Genomic DNA, 22,539 nt, shown 5'->3' on the forward strand with positions numbered 1-22,539 from the left:
GTAGAACTCTGGTTCAATATCCACTGGGTAAATTCACACATAACACCCAAACCATGATACTAACAGGACTGCTTCCATAGAGGGGAATCAGGGCAAAGTGTGTTTTTGTGCTCCCCCTCCCTTCATTGCCAGTGGATCTCAGTGAACCTATTTGACTTCAGTGGCAATGCTTTAAACAGTGGTGAAAAGCTGTGTGTAGCTACCTTTTTAATTTCCCACAGTGCACCTAGAATGACTCTGTGTCAGGAGCATTGTGGGAAAATAAGAGGGTGGCTAGATCCACTCACCTGTTGAAGCTCAATGTGTAGAGTCAAAGACAGGTATCAGTTGTGGGCCTGGCAGTCTTGGCAGCTGCTTAAGGATGTCAGGAGTTGACACCAGCCTCTTGTATGTGAATATGGCCTATGTTAGCATCCTCCCTCTTTCCTCCATGTGCTCTGATTCCCTCCCTTGTTTTTAATGGCACACCATAGCTCATTGTTATATCTGAACAGGACAAACCATGAATGTATACAATAGTTTAAACTATATTTGAAATCTCTAGCTGTGGATTTTCTACACTGAAAAGTGGTTGGTCTTCTGGTTTGCAAACCATAGTTTACTCAGTTCAGATAATCCAGGAAACAATGTTTTGTTTCTTGGTCAGAAGGAAATCTGAGCACCTCAGGGAAGTAGGGGGGCAAAAGGGAATACATGAATCATGATGTGGTATGTCTTAACCAACACATTTAACATCTTGATGTTGTCTTTTTATTAAATAAGCAGAATAAAACAAATATATTGTTTGGTACTAATATGGGATTCTACTTTCTCCTCCTTGCTAAAACATTTTGTTTGTTCAGAATTGTCTGAACTTATACCAATTTTTCTCATCAAGGAAGTATATTGTCTAAAACTCCTGTTGTAACTGGGCTTCTGCTAGGTTTAGCAGCAGCTAGCAGATCTGTTCATAGGTGAAATGTATGATCCTGATTATATATGAAATGCTTCCCCCCCCCCAATGAAATAAATTGATTTTGCTCCAAAACTATTGCCAGGCTTTGAAATCACAGGTTTTATTTTCAACTTTAATGATAGATCAAAATACAGTGAAATAAGCTTACAGAGAAATATGATTTTTAAAAAAGAAAATAAAAAAAATCTTTAAAGCAAAGGATCAAAGATATAGAATATTAATCAAATAGATGCTGTATACTCCAAAAAGAATGTGAACAAACTGATGTGAAAATGTAGAGAACTAAATTTATGATGGGAGAAATGAGAAATTATGGGGTAACAGAAATTGACAGATTCACCTGTCCCTAGTCAGGAATCTATTATCCATACTCTTGTGTTTCAAATGTTCTGTACCTTTTCTTCTTCTCATCCCTTCTTTTCCTACAGAATGCTCTGGGCCACTGGGAATTGAAGGCGGAATAATTTCAAACCAGCAAATTACTGCATCATCTACCCATCGGGCACTTTTTGGGCTCCAGAAATGGTATCCTTACTATGCACGACTTAACAAGAAAGGTCTTGTAAATGCTTGGACTGCAGCAGAAAACGACAGATGGCCATGGATTCAGGTAACAGATGGAGCTGTGAGAGGGTGGGTGGGTGGCAGGAAGTCTCCTAGCCTCTGTTGCCAACATCACTTAAGTAACTGATGAACACAAATGGTAAACTATTATCAGGATTCTTATTTACAACCTTTAATTGAGGCCTAGACTTATGAGGAGGCATTTTTATTGCGATCGCTGTAGACCTTTTAAGTGCTCCAGGCCTAATCAGAAAGCAGGAACCTGCCGCCACAAAAATCTGTTGAGCATACATTCCAGTTTGCAGAAATGTATTTGTTCATTATTGCTGTAGTGGCACCATCTGCTGAAAGGCATATTGTTACACATTACCACCTTCTCCTCTTCATAAAACGCAATAGGTCACTACCTAACTCAATGGGAGCTTTGACGGATGGTATTTATAAGAGCTCCAGCCACCACAGAGAGTAACATAAGAGAAAGATTGCCTTTGAGGCTTCTCACCTTAATGAACCGTTGCCAGAGGGGTATATATAATCTGGGCATTTGCTTGTTATTTTTGGTTATTTAAGAATGCATATGCTGCCATTTCAGAGTCCTCTAATTGTGGCTTACAATTAATATCATGAGAAATGTCCTGATCCACTGGCCCAAAGGAGGGCTCGTAGGAGTGGGTGGATACAGGGATACCAAAGAAGTATGCTCAAAATGCCAGTGATCAGTTCTAGTCCTTTATTATAGGAAGGTATAGGCTTACAGCAAATCAGCCTGCCAGGTCTCCTAGCCTTTAGAGATATGGGGCGGACACTGCAGTAAGAAGATAGTTTGTCTGCACCCAAAGCAAGTGTCCAGACATTCTTTATATACAAAGAAGCTTATGTCACTTTGGCCAGGTCTTCCCATCACTTCACCTGACCGGATGAGGCCATAGGTGGCAAATACCCTAGTCTTACGGATAGTTTCCCTTTCTGGGGTCAGAGCCCAGCACTTCAAGTGAATGTAAACATATGCATGATCTCGTTGTTACAACAACTACCAATTAATTGTGGCGTTATCTTGACTACCAAGATGGCGTTTACAGAGCTTCCTTTGGTTCAACACAAGAATGTTTGACACTGTATGATGAAGGGAGGAAGAGAAATTGAATAAATGGATGATATCCAACTAAGTCATTAAGTATGACTTAGTTGGATATCATCCATTTATTCAATTGAGTAGACTCATTTAAATCAGTGGGTGAGAGCTAGTAGTTGCATCCTGCATATGCAACAACAACAACAACAACAACAACAACAAACAGGGTAAGCAGGAAAGAAGAAAAGAAGACTGCTCATACTGCACTGCATGTCACTTATTGGACTAAAGTCCATTGATTTCAGTCGGTCTACTCTGAGTATGACTAATGTTGGAAACCACTCAATAGCTTTAAAATATTTAACTTAAAAACAGCAGCATGAGGAAGTAGCCTCATGCTACTAATAGAAGTCTTTGCCTTCTATTAACAATATTGTACTCTCCCAGTCTGAGAAATTCAGGAGATTTTTCATGTTACATATCACATGAAAGATTTCAATTAAGTGGGACTTACTTCTGAATAAACATGTACAGGACTGCATTGTCAGGTGTGTTGTGTACTTTTTTTGTTGTAAATGTGCCACCTCCTCCATTTTCCAGGTGCATGACAAACACTAACCAATAAATATGTAATTTATTTTTTCCAGCATCATCCTAATGAACTGAATATTAAAATTACCATTCTAAATTTATGCTCCCAGCATGCAACTACTACTAGAACTACAATGTTTATAATTGCCTTGCAATTTAGAGGGTCAGTGGCTATGGCATTGAAAGCAAATTAAGGGAGACACACTCATATCTAACTTTAAAGCACTCCTTGTAGATTTACAGAATTAATAAAAGAACATCCATGTTAAATGCTTACTGCTTCATTAAGACCAAAAAATGCTGATTTAACTTTGTTGGAAGATATAGCATCTTATATCTTTGATTTTAATAACCACCACTTAGATATGATCAAATTCATCTCTTAACCTATTGTAGTAAACTCAGCCTTTTCTTTTTAACTCCAAGCAATGAATAAGTGTTGTTGTCTCTGCCTTGGCTAGTGTAACTTTCAGCTTTTAGAACAAATATTTCCAGAAAGGCAGGAAGGATACAACAAAGGGAGAGTTTGGAAATAATGCCTGGCCTGTCCACCCATTATGCTAAGCCATGATTGATCAAAACCATGGTTTATAAACCAGCAATAAACTATTACCTACAACAAACTATGAGCATGTTTTGTTTGTGGTTAATAGAAACTGTACCTGTACCATATAACCATATACTGGTGCACAAAGTCCAGAGAGCATGGGAGATATAGTTCCAGAGTTGCAGCAACCTCTGACAGACCTACCTTACCGACTGAACGACCTAACTTTCAAGTTGAAACAAAATTTTAAAAAAAATCCTTCTAGTAGCACCTTCTAGAGACCAACCAAGTTTGTCATTGGTATGAGTCAATCACCCATCTCCTACTACCCTTCTGAGAAAAAACCCACCCACCCTCCCACTATACATAAGGGTCTGGTGACTTCTCTTTTGGTGTATCTGAAGAAGTGTGCATGCACACGAAAGCTCATACCAATCACAAACTTAGTTGGTCTCTAAGGAGTTACTGGAAGGAATTTTTTTATTTTGTTCTAACTTTCAAGATTCTTCAGGCTTTGCATTTAGTCAAACTCCTATTCAGGATATCAGAGTGACAGAAAAGGAATAAGAAAAGGAAAGAGCCTCCGCTGCTACTCTTGCCAGGGACTAGTGGAAATTTGTTTGGGAGGCTGGTGAAAAGGTTTTCAGAGATGGCAAGAGTTGGGAGATACATGTGGAAAGGGGTTTCTCTGGGTTTTATCTTGATCAGGGACATAGAATTTGCAGGCTTTGAAACCACTCCTCCCATTTAATATGGGCTTTTAGAAGCACATAAGTTTATCTTCAAGTGTCTCTTGGAGTTTGTCAACACTTCTTATGAATTTAGTCCGTTTGTACTGTGCGCTGCAGGGATTTTGTCACTTACTGAATCCTTTTCACCCTACAGGAGTAGGGAGACCTCCACTGGCTGTTAGAGAAAAACAGAGCTGAACTTCCTCTCAAGTGTCAGAATGCAAAATAAGTTTCCTTGCTAAACCCACCCACAGACATTGATCTGTAGGCCAGGTGTGGAAATCAATTGATCCTTGATCTTCCCATGTGAGAAAGCACAAATTGATCCCATAATGTCCTTCCTTTTTCTCCATCTAAGCTATTAATTTATCTATTGCTCATTGTTGTTTCATAAGTGCAAGCATTTCAATATCCTGATGGCAGGGAATCAAAGCAGAACGGTGGCATATATTATCAGCTCTTTGGGGAGAAGCTATTTCGCATTGGTCTTAGCTAAAGAGAATATCCAACTCTCAACACTTACCCAGTGCTGATTAAAGCTTGCATCCCTAAGGACATATTATACCAAGTACATTAATTTACTGCTTAGCCCTAATGATCCCATTTAAGTTATCCCTGATGGAAAATTACAAATTTCATTTAGAAAGAGATTTTAACAGTAATCTTACACATAGCTATAAATAAAGGTCCTGGAAAGCCAAAACACTGTTACAGTGCCTCTCTGTTTCAATAACATACTGTAGCTTGCTTGATCTATACTTATTTGGTTGTTCATCCTAATTACAACAAAGCTTGAGTATATTTGCTTCCTTATTAATTGTAAAAGATAGATCCTACATATTATGCAAGCAGCTGTAAGTAATTGTGTTAAAGAAAATTAAATACAGTCCCTGATTCAAGTAAACACACTTCTTCCTATTGCAAATAAATGTATGAACTGGAGTAATATCTGCATATCATTTCCCCCCTCCCCCTCCAAACACACACACCATCAACCAGGGTGGAGCTGGGGGTGGATTACTCTGTAAGAAGTTCTTTTGCCCCAGAAGAAGCGGAAGTAAGTCTATGTGTGACTCCTTAGCTATATAGGTGTGAATAAATCACATTTTAAAACGTGTTTACTTGGACAGGGTTTGTTTTATGTTGAACTAGAAAAGTTTACTCTGTGTGTGATCAGTGGCGGAGCTTCATGCTTCGGCACTGGGGGGGGGAGAGCAGGTGGGGGCAGGGCTGGTGCACATCCTGGAGGTGTGGTGCCCAGCCCGTATGGGTGTGATGCCCAGCATGGGCAGGGGGGCAGCCACAATGGCACCCTGCCAGGATCGCGCTGCCTAGGGGCGGTGCGCTCCCCCCGCATGCCTCTTCCTCTGCCAGTGTGTGTGATAAGTTGAGTAGTAAGTTGCATCAGACTGATCCGAGGAAAGGTGGGGGTTTTTCACTTTTGATTGGCTTGCTGGATGAAAATTCTTTGTCACTTATTAGATGAGAAAAATGGTCTGATCTGGGGTAGGGCAGAAACAAATCTGATTGGTTGAAAGGTTGGATGGACCATAAATAAGGTACTTTTACCACTGATCAGGCTGAGTGTGCGTCTCTCTCATATATTGAGGGGGATATTGAGGAGGATATTGAGGACAGGGAAAGTGTACAATTGTAGCCTACTTCTAAGGAGACTTTGGAAGCCAAAAATAAGGTGAATCGAGAAATCAGGAGGTGGGAAAATGATAGAGAAGGAAGGGTAAGAAATCTTCTTCTACTTACTGATTTTTAATTAGAGATTGAAGCCTGGGCAGTTGCTTTAGATTATTTTTTTAAAAATACACAGCGAAAAATATCAGGGAGGAAAACTATACATAATTAACTTCATGTGTTCTTTGAGCCAGAACGTTGAATAATGTTGATCAGGGCATCTGTGCTGTGATATTTTTACTCAGTAAGTGTTGGAAGACAGAAGAAAAAACAAAAACCTAATTACAATGCCAGACTTCCTCTTGAGACTCATCAAGTTTTCTTTTTCCCTCTGCTTTACTCCACATAGCATGTTCCCAAACAAAGGGCTTTCAATTTTTAATGAGATGTATTGTCTTACGTTCTTTACTGAGCAAAGGAATAATGCAGACTTTTAAAAATGCCTTTAATTCACTTTGGATAAGGCCCATAAATTGTCAAAAGTATGTCTTATTTTGTTCTTCTTCTTATAGGATTCCTGTTGTTTTGCAGCTGAAATCTGAAAATTCTTAACTTTTCCTTTGACTGATTTTTTTGTGGTAGCATAGGTGAATGGGGAGTGTGCTCTTCAGCTTCCTTGGTGTGCATGTTTTCTTATTAATCTTGAACCAACATAGAAATAAAACTGAAGGGTTCTTCCTGCCGCACTTGTCTCGCCAGCGCTGAGTTAAAAGCTACAAGAATACAAAACTAAGAAATGTGATGAAAAATAGAGCCATCTATTTTTGAGGTGGCTGAGATGATAACAAATATTCAATCGTCACTTGAGGGTAGAGAAATAGTTGCAGTCTACCAGTTGCTCCCACAGCTATATTTTGTGTCTTATTATTTGTTAAGGATTGAAAGCATGTTTACTGTCTTTATAGTTTTGCTGTGAATGCTCCAAGAAGCTCTCAAAGCAACTTGCAAAAAATTATAGCCATAAAATCCCATTAAAAGAATGAAAATATGATGCTGTTCATATGATGCCAGGATTTTACAAGCAGCAGTTCTTCCCTCATCCTTAGTCTTCCTTGGTGTTGCCCTTTGGACCTCACTTACTAGGTAGAAGCAGCTCCTACTGAGGTTCTCAGAGGCAAAGGACAGGACTGAGCAGCTGGAACTTGAGGAAGGGATGACTTCAAAGTGCTTTCTGGAACCATGGACCAACAGGGCTGATTGGCCCTGAAAGTATGTCTTCAAATGAAGTTACTATGACAGCAACCTCCTTTGAACTTTGATTGGTGGGCAGTCCTGCCCAAGTTGGCCCTTGCAGATGGAGAAATTAAGCATCTGGTCCACCAGCCGAATGCAGTTCCTCACCTCTGACCTACACTAGGGTCCGCTATTAGAAGGTCCTTAAGAGAGCCTGTATCAGACACTAATACAGACTGTCCTAGTCTGTCCAGAAATTGCTCGACAATATATATTTGGTGGCTTGTATATAAAAAGTTGATGTATAGTTATCCCAGAACCTTGAAATATACCCCCCTACTCTGAATATATAAACACAAAACCAAATAAGAAAATCAAAAAAGGTTGAAAACAAGTAAAAAGCAAAAAGAAATTGGAAAGAACCAAATGTTCCTGTGTATTACTTCTCTGAGCCTGTCTCCTCACTGGAACAAAGCAATCCTTTTTAATAGCTTAATCTGAAATATTTGTACTGCTCACATTTTTCTTTCCTGGTTGTATATATCTATCTGCCCTACCCCACATTTTTAGCCTGCAAATGCTGGGAAATGGCATAGAGGAACTTAATCATGTAAAATATATGCCAAGGAATAAAGTAATTAATATTATCCTTTTGCTAAACATAGTTAAGCTTATAATCAATACTTTGTAAATTAAATGCAATTTAAGTGACTGCAGAATTCTGTAAAACAGGAGGCTCATTGTGGGCTTTGTATGGAAGCTGACGTTTAAACATGCCAGTAGCTGAATAATTCATATCTTTCCATTAATAGCATTCACAGCAACTACCTTTGGGACTAAAATAATAACTTAATAAGAAGAAGAAACAAACCAAGCAAGTTTTCAGTCTGTCTAATTCTGTAAACTCTCGGAGGCATAAAGTGATGTTTCCCAGCGAAAAACAAATGAGTTGAGCCCTTAGGAAAAAGAGAAGAAAAAGAAAAAGCAGAATTTTGTGATATTTTCATTCTGAAGCAGAATAAAACATATAGGCACTGATCCAGTTCTAGCCACTAGTTTATTATTACTGCTAAACAGGCATCTCAATGTGATGTACAATAAACATAGCAAAAAAAAAAAAAAAAAAAACAGTTGAAAACACACACACAAACACACTGGATGAAGAAAACTAAAGCCATGCAAAATAGGCACTCATGACACTGATCAGTTCATCCAGCTGGGATAGCCAGACAGAACAAAAATGTCTTCAATTCTTTCTGAAAATTGTAGATAGTAGGTGCCTGCTTTATCTTGAGAGTAGTTCTGTTCCACAGAATATGGCAGCCCTGCTCCAAGATACTGCAGACTGAGCTTCTGAGATCTTTGGAACTTGCAGGACAAACTCAAACCACAGAGATCTACTGGGTATATCAGGGTTAATATAGTCAGTCTCTCAAATAACCTGTTCCTGAACTGCAGAGGGCCTTATATCTTGACCTTGAACTTGGCTCAATAGCAGTCTGGCAGTCAGTGCAAATCCCACGAAGAGGGTGTTTATATACTGGTGGTCATGTGACCCTACAAGCAACCTAGCTTCTGTCTTCTGCACCAGTTGCAGCCTCTGGACCAACCCCAAGGGTAGGCCTACATAGAGCACATTGCAGTAATCCAACCTTGAGGATAGACAACTGTGATCAAATTATCCCAGTCTATGAATGTCTGCAGCTGTCTCCTCAAAGCTGGCAAACACGCCTACAACAGTACATCTGCATATCTCTACATTTACTGTGTACACAGCAGCCTATGATTGAAAAGAGCAGCATTTTTGAGATTCAGCAAAGGATAACACTGTACCAACAGAAGCAGTAGAGCAGGCAGGGGCAACCTCGGCCCTCCAGATGTTTTGGGACTGCAATTCCCATCATCCCTGACCACTGGTCCTGTTAGCTAGGGATCATGGGAGTTGTAGTCCCAAAACATCTGGAGGGCCAAGATTGCCTATGCCTGCAGTAGAGCATCAGCCCTGGTGTCAGAATGTAGCATCCTCAGGCAGCTGCTTGGGGCCCCAACAGGGCTGGGGCCTGACTTGAAGCTCCCATGCCAGGAAGCTTGTATCTCCATGTTAATTTCTTACAATGCTCTGAAGTAGAATCATTTCAGAGCATCATGGGAAATTTAAATGGAGTCTCCGTATTGTTTGGTGCTGATCTATGTGCTGCTTCACTTGGGTCCAGTTGGCATGTTTGATGCTTTCGCAACATTGTGGCTTCCTCCCCTTACCTTGCCAACATCAAGTTGGCACAGTAAAATTAGTATAATTTAGACAGGAATATAATACCTCTAACCATAGTGGGAAAGACCATATGGACCTGTGTATGTGTGCCTGCTCTGTCTAATGCCATCTTCAAAGGACGCACAGCTACTCTTTCTTAAATATTGGTGAAGGTTCTTCTCTGACTTCTGTATGATGTACTGTATTTATTTACTCTGTTGTCTGTCTTCAGCATATCTTCCAACCAACGCAAGGAGGGTGATGGAGAAGTTAAGCTCTCCCCACTTGCATGTTCATTGAACACAGAAGACAAATGCCTAAAGTCTGCAGTTCCTGTGTTTATACATTTGTGGGGAGCATTAGTAAAAAGGGGGAAAAAAAATATGACCACGATAAGTGAAACAAAAATATAATGGACAAAGAGCCATAGCAATCTACTGCCCAGAGAGAATGTAATTCTTAAAATGGAAGAAAAGGTGATATACACTTTTCTCTATTTGCACTGTCCATAACAGGTAAAAAATCAGACTGTGAATAATACCTGGAGAGAATGGATTCCATGTTTAGGATTCCATGTGAATGTTTAACTCCTATATTTTACATATTTGCTGGTTGTTGGAATAAATTATTCAGCAAGCTAACAAGTCTCCTGTGATTCCCAAATCCCAGGGCCAAAATTACAAGTCAGATCTTAATAGTCTGACTGGCAGCCAGCTCTACCTTACAGGCTAAACTCGGCATCTGTGTATAAGAAGATAACCACTCTTTTTTATTATTATTTTGGGGAAAAAGTTTAAATAGTACTGTTACAGTATTCCCGTGCTTGAAATAACCAGGTTAAATTGGAAGATTTACCACATTTCAAATATTTGCAAATATTTGTTTCAGCCCTAGTATGTTAATCTTTACATTTGTGAAAGTATATGGGAAGGTAAGGATTTAATTAATCGATTATTGCTTTTGCAGAGGTCAGGGACCTTCTGCTTAAGCCATTTGACTCCTCAGATAGTGCTGTTAAAGCCTGGAAAGCAACAGATAAAGGGTGGTAGAACACAGTTTGTTACGTAAAAGCATTGTTTTCACATGCGGCACTAAGTCTCATCCCATAGTGCTGTTGAAGTGGCACGGCTTCTTCATCCAAATAATGAAGGTTGCAGAATATCCACCTTCCTTATAAACACTTTGCCTCTGTGTGCATGTGTCAAAGACCAAAATTTCACCAGCCTAATATTCATTCTTGGGGGTTCTTTGTTCAAATCTGTTGTTCTAATCTTCGGGGAATTATTGTCCTACTACCCTGCCTAATAGATTTTTGCAATAGCAGTGCTATACTGTCTCACTGCGAGTCATTCAGATTTCAACGTGATTCACAAAAATAACAGCCCCCACCCAAAGCAAATATAAAGGGAAAGACTGTATGTCTCTGGTAGAGAATCTGCTTTGCTTGTAGAAGGTCCAGATTCAATCCCTAACATCTCCAATTAGGGCTGGGGAAAGCCCTAGACAAAAACCCTAAAAGCCACTGTCTGTCAGTGCAGATAATACTGAGCTAGATGGAACAAAGGTCTGACTCTGTATGTGTTCCTATAAGTACTTCTGCGTGTGTTGTCCAGATTTGCTGACTACAGCTTCTTATGACACACCAATGCTTGCTTGCTTGCTCCAAAGGTTCATTCACTTTGATGTACAGTCGTACCTCTGGATGTGAACGGGATCCGTTCCGGAGCCCCGTTCGCATCCAGAAGCGAATGCAGCTTGTGCCTGCGCGTGCACAGGTTGTGATTCGCCGCTTCCGCGCATGATGTCATTTTGACCGTCTGCGCATGCACGAGCGGCAAAACTCAGAAGTAACGCGCTCCGTTACTTCTGGGTCGCCGCAGTGCGCAACCCAAAAATACTTATCCAGAAGCTACTTCAACCCGAGCTATGACTGTACAGACTTCTAGTGAGGTTTAGAGGTGTAGTTTGAAGTAGGGCCTCAGAAGACTTGGTGGGTACACAACAGTGCTATATGCAGCCACTGGGATTCTCAGTTGTTGGATTGTTATATTCATATTTCATCATCCTATTTCCCCCCTTTTCAAACTCTATGTGCATATCCTGAGTACTTTCCCAGGCTCACATTAGTCAAAAGAATTTCTTAAATGCACTTCCTATACTATCTTACAGTGCAGTCGTCAGAAGTAAATCCCACTGATTGCAAAGAGGCATACTCCTAGACAGGTAGATATAGGATGGCAAACTTAATCAAGCTTGTTTTCCCCACCCCACACCCCACCCGAAGTCAGCTATTTTGTAATCCCTGAAATGCTTAAAATCAAGCTCCATTACTGCATAAATCCTATACACACTTGCCCAGGGAGAAAGATTCATTGGAATAAGTGGCATTTAACCTCTGAGCAGATCTGTCTAAAGTTGCATTGTAAGCTTGCTTTCCTTGGGACTTCATGTCTTAAATTGGCTCGGCAGTGGTGGGGAAGGGAGAGAATCAACAAGTGTAGCTATAGTTAATTGTACAGAAGATTTCACAGAAATAAGTTCAAAGGTAATAGGGAAGGGCAAATTGTTCCCTAGTGTAAGCCATATTCATTTCAACAGGATCGGACTGTTCTAGGTGAATTTGAGGTACCATCCCGTACACTTACGTGGAAGTAAGTCCATTTGAACTCATCAGAGCTTGCTTCTGAGTAGTCATGTATAGAATTACACATTTACTTGTTTAAGGGTGGGTGTTTGCTTTGGCTAAAATTGAGAGAAATCAGGAGATGGGAAGTGAGGATTAAATTAAATGCCTCCTCCTAATTTTCCATCCAGTTCAGGCACTTATCTTTTATTGTTTTTGGCGATAAATAAAGAAGAAGAGGAGCTCTAATACAACAGTACTTTGCTAGGAATGTTGTTCAAAACCCATTGCTACAACAGGGTTTCTGAAACAGTTGCATGGTTCTGTTAACTGTTACCATGCAAATTATTTGTGGCAGGGATGTTAAAAACAATTACGCTACAAGGATGAAAATAAGCTATATAAACAATAAGCAGCAAACAATAAACATAGTTGAAAATGTATTACTTCTTTAAAAATCAATATTGAAAAAGGCATGACCAGAATTTTCTCCTTTCCATTCCTTCATAAAGTTGTAAATTTAGGTTAATTTATTCCCAGAAGTCAAAGGAGCTGGCAGGGAATTTAGGAATAATTATGCTTTGTTTGGATAACCAATCATCTAACGTACTATTTCTTATGGGTCATAAATCAAACAACCTTTGTGTATTGGTGAATATGAAACATACACCATTTGCATTCTTTTCACTTGCAGAGAAAAATAAGGCATTTCACTGAAATAGCTAAACACAAACTTTTAACCATGTGGTTTTTTTTAACCCTGTGAGTCTATTTACATTTTTACTTGTTTGGTTGCTCCAAAATGTAGTGCAGAACAGATTTATTCATTGGAGGGAAATAAGAGGGAGTCCTGATTCCTAACCAACTTTGTTTTGCAGAATTATAAAAAAAAATCTAGAAGAAATTTCTAATTTTGATTGCATAGAACTTATGAAGAACCATTATTATTTTGTCATATATCACCCAGCCAGTGAGGCAGTGAGACCCAAGCATATTTACATAGAGAAAAATGTGTATTTAAGTAGACAAGTAACCAATTGTGCTCTCCACATAGCTGGAAAACACGGCTTTGTTTCTTTTGTGACCGGTGATTTTTTTTCTTTTAAAAAAAATATTTAGGGGTACTCTCATTTGTCTACTCATATTGAAATACTGCCCCTCAATGCGGCCAAACTTAGATTCACAAAATGTTTAGGGGTATGCATACCCCTGCGTACCAACAGAAAAAAGCACTGTTTGTGAGTAACATGGAACCTTATACACATCAGCAGAAGCTGGATTACTAATAGATAGTGTATTTTCCTCAGTGAATAACATGAAAATAACTATATTTCCAAAGTTCAGATCTTACTATAGGTCATTTTGCAGTTAGTGGCAACATCCACACCCAAAAGGGAGTGGATTGGAGAACCCAAAGATTTGCAAACATGCATACATTTATTTATTTTTGGGCAGTACAGCCCAATGAGTATTGAGCATGCTCACAGGTCATAGAATGGAATATTTGTTTTATTTATTAAGTGAGGGATATACTAGCTTTGTAAGGCACAGTTGTCCTCCCAATGGAATGTATTCTGATGATGATGATGATGATGATGATGCAGATGCATCCAATTTTGTGCCGTTAGGGCTGGGATATAAATTCAGGACCCCAAACCATGAGGCTCCCAAAATTGCCAGAGACAGTGGCAGTAGATGAGGGCTTAGGTGGGCAGCTCATTGGCACTCTCAGACAACGAAGATTGTAGGTTTGTTTGGCACTTCTCTGAACAATTCATCAGACGGCCTGACCCGAATTGTAAATATTTAAATGTGTGTGGGGAGAGAAAGGGGCCATTTCTAATGTTTCTTTCCTCTAATGGAGGAAGCAGAGTGTCCAGGGCAACAGCAGGGGGGTGTTAAGGGAGAAACTGCCAGCAGAGAAGAAGAAGAAGAGTTTGGATTTGATATCCCACTTTATCACAACCCTAAGGAGACTCAAAGCGGCTAACAATCTCCTTGCCTTCCTCCCCCACAACAAACACTCTGTGAGGTGAGTGAGGCTGAGAGACTTCAGAGAAGTGTGACTAGCCCAAGGTCACCCAGCAGCTGCATGTGGAGGAACGAGGACGTGAACCCGGTTCACCAGATTATGAGTCTACTGCTCTTTTTTTAAAAATAAAAAATAAAAAATAATATTTATTACTTTTAAAGCTTACAAAAAAGAAAAGGAAAAAAGAAGACAAAAGGGGAAAAAGAACAAAAAAGAGAAAAAACAATACAATACATAAACAATACAAAACACAACCTTAACACATTAAACTAACACAATAAACTAAACCAAACCAAACAAAAACAATTTAAAAACATACATCATCCTTTTCCATATTCTATCTTTCATTCCCTTGTATCATTGACCTCCTCTCACCTCCCTCTTTGTATTCCACTTCCATTAATTGTTTCAGCAATTCCTTTCCATCTTTCTCTATTTTCTATCATATGTCTTAACATATTTTTAATCTTATTTCCATTAAAATTAATATACTTATTTAAGCTTAACTCCTTATAGCATTTCAGCTAAAACCATAAAATTTCCTTCTAACATTTTTCTATCACTCATTAATTTTACAATATTTCTATATATAGCCTTTAAATTTCCAATCTTCTTCCACCATCTCCTCTACCCAGTCTCGGACTCTGCCAGCCACTTCCATCAACTCCATACAGTCCATCAACCTGGGGATCTTATGTCCGAGGCTCTTAACTCTTTTCCACGTCCCTTCTGCCAGTCTTCTTCATATTCTTTGATGCTAAAGAGCAGATCTCGGGGAAACTCCAATCCAACGATACTTTTATTCCTTCTCGACAGGTCAGCCAGATTTCCATAATTAAAGCTAGGATCCATAAAGTATTTCAGGACATGTTTCAAAATTCCTCCAAATCCAAAGGCCCCCAGAACTCCAATCTCCTCCTGACCCAAGTCCATATTCCAAAAGTCAGTTAATCCCTGCATAGAGGGATCTTTCCAACTTTCCTTTTCTAGTCCAGGCCAGGCTCCGATCATCAAAATCTGACTTTTTCTAGTCTCAATCATAAAGGGCCTCCACTTGTAGTCCTCAATTTGCCTCTGTAAGGCTAAGGCTCCCCCTTGTGCTACTTTGGGTTCGACAAGAGCAACTTTCTCCTTCTCCTTCTCAGCAATTTGTCCTGTTGAAATAGATTCCTGTGCCAAATCCTGAATAATTTCTGTATTGGTGCTCACTTTTGATTCCAAAATGTCAATTTTAGTAGTCATAGCATCCATCTTTTTATGAAGCTGTTCCAACAGGTGGCTTATCTTAGAAAATGCAGTCCATAAGGCTTCTCCTGTCGACATTCTTGAATATCCAAGGTCAATCTCTAGTTCCCACAGTTCTTATCAAACAGCTGGAGATTTCCCAGCTCCACTCTTGTAACAGTTTCAAAAGCTCCCTCTAGAGGGGAACAGTCTCCACTTGTATCAATCTTTTCCGACACAGATCAGAAAGTAAAGATAGTTTCAATTTTCAGATACTTTTCCTCCCTTTTAAACACAGAAGCGGACAATGGAAACAATATATTTCTCTTATTTAACTAATTGTCAACATCCGTTCTCTCCGCTGTCAATGAACTCTCCCGAAACGTCAGTCACTGGGAGCCCGTTCCCAGGTTCAGAGCAGTGGTAATTTAATTTTAATCACTCTCTCCTGCAGGATACACAGTCCAAAATTTCCCCCCTCTTCTCCTGCTTCCAAGGGGGGTCTAATAATTTCAATCGATGGAAGTTTAATCCTTTACATAAGGCTTTCCAAGACCTTAACTTGTAAGCTCTTTGCTTCAGTCTATTTACAAAAGGGGAAGGCGGACTTCCTGTTTTGAACCTTCCCTGTTCGATGCCAAATTAAGATATTTAAAGATCCAATTTTCCTTTTTACTCACGGGTTGTTATTTAAAATCCAATTGTCCACAAGAAAAAGTCAGCGAAGAAGCGGTCGATTCAAAGCACCGCGCCGCTCACCCCACGTTGCTCCGGATCCCCAAAACAGGGTTTCCCCGCGAGTAGGGGAGGCGCAAAAGGTGCCAGCCGAATCCCAGGTTCACAGGCTTCTTCCGCCTGTGATTTCAATGGGTCTCCGCCTTCGCTGTGGTGGTTCAGACCCAACTTTTCACGGAGCAAGTTCCTCCCGATCGGATGAGCTCCGCCATTGCCGGGGGCGCCAACCTGGAAGTATGAGTCTACCGCTCTTAACCACTACACCACAGTCAGGGTATCATGCTGCCTGCCCCAAAAGGCATCTTGTTCAGGGCCCCTGAAGCTTGGCAGTGATCAGGGAGGAAAGCATGGCTGACTAAGGAGAGCCCTGAATGGGAGAACGCCACAATGCAGCACCAAAGCAGGGTTTCCTAAGCACTTGAGTGGCTGCTTGATGAGCTTATGAAGTTGTAATCGATGCCAATCCAAATCCTTAGGCTCGTAGTCAAGAAATATCTATCTATAATCTCAATGTATTAATCATCAATTCATAAATTAGTTAAAAGTTAAATATCTCTTAAATACAGAAATTCCTCATTGGCAAGTGAGGTACAATCTGTACAGGGGAGATATTGTGGGAAGTATTGTTTTGGTTCCTATCATGCTGTGTATTTTTGTGTTTTTATATTGTAAACCATCATGTGATCCTTGAACAGAAGTTTAATAAATAATAAATAAGAATACACGCTGGAGCTACATTTTTGAGGCTCATAGTTCCTGATTATTATTTTTTGCACTATACTGTACATCATAAACTTATTTCCCAACTCAGGCCCTTTTCAACCCTTAGGTCTTTATTCCACCCCCCACCCCCTGCATTGTTTCATCGAACCCAGGGAATCAGTATTGACCACTTTTGGGATCCTTGGTGTATGATGATTTGCACAGAGAGCTGTGTTTCTTTAGCCGTCCTGCACCTCGTAGGGGACATAATGCATTTGTGCATGCTATGTTTGTTTGTTTTGGGGTTTTTTCTTGAAATGAGATTAAACAGTAAATTCCAGGAGTAATACCAGTGAGCACAACATGAACCTGATTGCCAGACTGGAAATCAACTTGTGAAAGAGATTTTATTCTATATTATTTCCTATACATGCATTTATTTACTTGCAACTGAAAAACATTGTAAGAAAGATTGTTATTTTTTAGTACAGGTGGCTCTGCAGATGTTGCTGAACTAGTCTTCCCATCATCTCTGGCCCTTGGCCATGCTGGCTAGGGCTGATGGGAGTTGAATTCCAGCAACATCTGCAGTGCCACAGTTTCCCCATCCCTGCTTTAGTATCTAATCTCCTCTGAAATGAATACAGTGTTCTATCTTTTAGGGCTAATCTCTAGCCCAAATGAAGCCTCAGACAGATGGAAATTCAGTATATTAAAGAAATGCAGCCAAAGCAGACATTTTACCAAAATCTAAATGAAGCATCATAATACCAGTCATCCCACCATTGGTGGTCACTGATAACACATTATTATAATTTCAGATAAACCTGCAGAGGAAGATGAGAATCACTGGTGTTATAACTCAAGGTGCCAAGAGAATCGGAAGCCCAGAATATATAAAATCATACAAAATTGCATATAGTAATGATGGGAAATTATGGGCAACATACAAAGTGAAAGGCACAACTGAAGATATGGTAAGTCATTATCATCAGTATAAAAGCATTTTAAATAGCAATTTAGTGAAGGGATTTTACTGCCTTATAGCAGAAAGTGGGTTTATTGAGACCTTTTTTCTTTGATAGATTTTATTCTGGGAAATACTGGAATAAATCGACATTTTGCATTGAGTAAGACTTTCCTCTACTTTGATTGTTTTATAAATATAGCATTACAAGGCTATAATAATTCTGTGTCTTATATTTAAATGGTTTTCATTTTAATTAGCCGACCAGTAATTACTTGTCTGCTCTCCATTTAGTTTTGTTATGTTGGCAATTGGTTAACCCTCGAAAGGACAATATTCTTTCAGCAGCAAGTCATACCATACTACAAAAACTAATGCAGACACAATTTTAAAAAATTAAAAACCCTAAATGCAAAGTAGCCCATTCCACGTAACTCTTAAGAAGAGATGTATAGAAGGGCAGACACACAAATTATGTCTCAACACAATTTCTCTTCTCGTAGAAACATTTGGGGGAGTGATTTGGATTGGGGCTATCACAAGGGGGGAGAGGAGAGGGAGAAAGTCCTTCATCCCTGCAGCAAGGATACCTAATCCAGATTCCACTGCTCCAGTCCCCCAGAGCACTATTAGTGCTCCAGATATTGCCAATATGTTTTCCCCTCTATATTTTAAAAGCAGTTGTGGGGATGGAGGAGCAATTTGGATCAGGGCTGTAGTGCAAGAGGAAAGGGTTGTACTCCCCTTGCACCATGGCCCACATCCAAATTTCTCCCCCACTTTTTAAAATTTAAAAAGTTTATTGGGATATCCATTCTCAAATGTCTCATGTCATGTGTAGTTTGAACCACAGAGGTATGTTAACCTCTGTGCCTGTAAAGGTTTCAGATCCTTAATATACTATAATGATACCCAGTCCTGCTTAAGGACCTTATCCAAACTAAACTACTGCTGCTCAAAGAGCTATTATTTCCATGCCACACATTATCCCTACTCCAGTTCCAGTATTTACCAATGGATGTGTGCACACAACTATTTACTGAGTGGAACTTACCAAGGTGGATACAGTGGTACCTTGGGTTACAGACGCTTCAGGTTACAGACTCCGCTAATCCAGAAATAGTACCTCGGGTTAAGAACTTTGCTTCAGGATGAGAACAGAAATTGTGCTCCGGCGGTGTGGCGGCAGCAGGAGGCCCCATTAGCTAAAGTGGTACCTCAGGTTTAGAACAGTTTCAGGTTAAGAACTGACCTCTAGAATGAATTAAGTTCTTAACCTGAGGTACTACTGTATCTAAATATGCATGAAACTCCATCCATAATGTCCCACCAATTAGAAATCCAGGGAAACAAGGGAATGGTACAATTCTCACCACTACTTGGCAGGATATTCCCCACTTCCACATGACTTCAAAGTTACCTCTTAATGGTAGGTTGCCTGTATTCACCCATCTTCAGTTGCATTTTGTTTTACTCCTGCCACATCCATCAAATGAGGACAGCAGACCTTCTGTTGACACTAAATAATTGTATGTAATCGTGAACTTTATTGACCCATATTGCCATTCAAATGCATTTTACAATCTGTTGTGTTTTGTCATAGGTGTTCCGTGGGAACGTGGATAATAATACGCCTTACGCAAATTCTTTCACCCCACCAATAAAATCTCAGTACATACGATTATATCCTCAGGTTTGTAGAAGGCATTGCACTTTGCGAATGGAACTTCTTGGCTGTGAATTATCAGGTATGTTGCTGCAATACTTATAATAACAAGAAAGGTCACTTTAAGCAATACCTAAAAACATTATGAATTTATCTACAACTATGTACATAATTCAAATGCCAAATTTGTTTGTTTATTTACTAGAATTAGCTGGTGTTTGAGATGTTTACATACACCTGAAATGGTAGCCTCCCCTTATCTACATCCCCTCCCCTCTAAATTTATATTTGATTACCATTTTGGAAGACACACACCTGGTTTTGAATTGTTTGTGTTTTACTACTTTTAATAACTGGGTAGCATAGAGAGGTTTATCAGGTGCATCTTCTGATACTGCAGCACTTTGGAAACCACACCTGCCATGTTGGCATTTGCAGTCACAGAATTCTCTGTTGGGTCACGAGTCAGTAACTTCTACTTTATGCAGCTTATTGAGACTGTAGGCTATAAGAAACTTGAGGCTTGGAAGAGTTTTCTAACTGCATTCCCAGAACTTTCCAGGTGAAATTAGGTCTGCTGCTGAGCCTGGTTGCATTTGATGAGATTTGATTTGATTTTGTTTTGTTGCTTTCGAACAGAATCCTTCATTGTGCCTTGTAGCAGAAGTAAATGAACTAGTGGAGCCAATATCAACCCTTTCAAAGTTTTTTTGTGTGGAAGGGTCACAGCACAAAAATGTAAAGCCTGACCCAGCTCCTTTTTGCACAAAAGCTTCATTCCCTTACAGATTCAATGAAACACATAAAATTCTCTTCTTCTTTTTTTGGTCAAAGTGCCAGCATTATTTTCATATGGCAACTGCTACAGTAAATTTGTTTGGAGATTATTTTTATATGACTGCCTTCTTACAGTACAAACAGCCAGCCAGGGCACTAGTAATATATCAAAGCAGCCCATGTTACATAATTCCTGGTCCTCGAGTGACAACAAAACCAAGTTCCAAAATGAAAAGTTAATGCATTAATCTCACTGTGGCCCTCTTCCAATACAGATAGATTCGAAAGTAAATAGAAAATTGTGTCCAGGTGCTTTGGTGTATTAGATTTTCTTCTTGAGGCGTCTCCCATCCATAGGAGCACAATTTAGAATAAGTCCTTGCCAGAATGACTAGGAATTGCTTTGCTCAAAGAACTGTGAAAGCTTCTAAGTGAATCCATTTCAGGGGCCTCATCTTGTTTCAAGGTCATTATACCTCTGAACTGTCATGGTGCTCAGGCTCTCTAGAACAATTGCTGGAACATAAGTACAATTATGCTTAAGGATAAATGAATGTTCTTTAGTTTCTGGTGATCTAACTTTGTTTGGGATGAAAGGCAATAGAGTGTCTCAGTTCATAATAGGGCCTCTTTATTTACTTACTAAAGTTATTTCCTGTCTAAATTTATATCCTACAAAGGTGCTCAACACAGCTAAGGAAAATAAGATCAATGGGAATTTTAAAAACTTTTACATGCTATTGATTTCCATGGAACAAATACTACATGGCAGTTAACTTGTAATTTCGATTGTAAATATATATAGCAAGGAGCTATGGCCATTTCTGGCTTCCTAGTATATATATTTCCCCTTATCACTATATAACTCAATTTAAGACATACTTTTACAAACATGCATGTAAGAGGTTTAAGGTGTACACCCACAAGCATAATATATCAAGTATTCCTCGAGAGTTCTTTACTTTGACAGGAACCTGCTCCATGCAATTAGCTTACATTTAAATTCATTTGGTTAACTATATTCAATTTACTTCTTTACTTATATTTTAAATTCATGGGCTGTTTTCTACTACATGGTCTTCAAACAATTTAAAGTAAAAATATAAGTAAAATCATAAATCATGAAACTTCATAACTATTTAAGAAAAATAATATTCTGAAAACTATAGCAGTTCAGCACTGACATTTCCAAATCAACTGCCAAGATAAGCTACTCAAAGAATTGGCGACGCCTTGCAGAACAAGTATGAACAAGCTGTCTGATCCATTTCAGGGGAACAGGTCTAGTGGACCCTTCTTGGAAGGAATACCACAGCAGACTTGGTATCATAAAAATGCTGTAAATATTTCTAGTAAAGGACTTCCATCAAACCCATCTGAATGTGCAGGAAAATTAAAAATCTTTCTGGAAAACCATCTGGAAGCTTATTTAAATAGAAACACAATAAGTTTCCATGCTGAAGACGTTTTCAGAAGCACTTCTCAAAAAATTGTAATAATTTGTCAGCTAGTAGGGACAAGTCAAGTAGTTCTGCCCTTGCCATCACAAAGGCTTCCCTGTTGCAGGCATTCAAGCTGTATATGCAGTCGCCAAGGGTCAGGCAAGCCAGAGGGATTGTTGTCAGAGGCAAGGTTAGTCGGTGTGGCCCCATGCATGTGATAGTATAATCTGTGAGTGGTACATCCTGAAGGGTGTTTGGTAAAGGTAAAGGGACCCCTAACCATTAGGTCCAGTTGTGACCGACTCTGGGGTTGCAGCGCTCATCTCGCTTTATTGGCCAAGGGAGCCGACGTACAGCTTCCGGGTCATGTGGCCAGCATGACTAAGCCGCTTCTGGCGAACCAGAGCAGTGCACAGAAACGCCGTTTACCTTCCCACCGGAGCGGTACCTGTTTATCTACTTGCACTTTGATGTGCTTTCAAACTGCTAGGTTGGCAGGAGCAGGGACCGAACAACGGGAGGTCACCCCGTCGCAGGGATTCGAACCGCTGACCTTCTAATCGGCAAGTCCTAGGCTCTCTGGTTTAACCCACAATGCTTGAGTCAGACTAAATAGCTCAAGCTAATGTGGGTTGCGGGGGTAATGACACAGTCATCATTCAGTGTGGAGCGAACGTCTTGAATTGTGGACTCACCAATGTGTTGTAGGGGTTAGAGTGATGGACCTGAGAGACCAGGAATCAAATTCCCTCTTGGTTATTTTTATTATTATTATTGATTGATTGATTGATTGATTGA

At 39.7% G+C, this 22,539-nt stretch overlaps 1 protein-coding gene across 1 annotated transcript in view; it reads left to right on the forward strand.

The window, feature by feature from the left end:
* Positions 1 to 22,539, forward strand: part of EDIL3 (EGF like repeats and discoidin domains 3) — a 235,883-nt gene that overhangs the window by 156,090 nt on the left and 57,254 nt on the right. Inside the window, exons 6-8 of the mRNA XM_081881217.1 lie at positions 1,384 to 1,565; positions 17,711 to 17,866; positions 19,460 to 19,604. Of these exons, the coding sequence (XP_081737343.1) occupies positions 1,384 to 1,565; positions 17,711 to 17,866; positions 19,460 to 19,604 (483 nt within the window). The remainder of the gene's footprint in view (positions 1 to 1,383; positions 1,566 to 17,710; positions 17,867 to 19,459; positions 19,605 to 22,539) is intronic.

This window comes from Podarcis erhardii (assembly GCF_964252035.2).
Source record: "Podarcis erhardii genome assembly, chromosome: 11".
Lineage (NCBI taxonomy): Eukaryota > Metazoa > Chordata > Lepidosauria > Squamata > Lacertidae > Podarcis > Podarcis erhardii.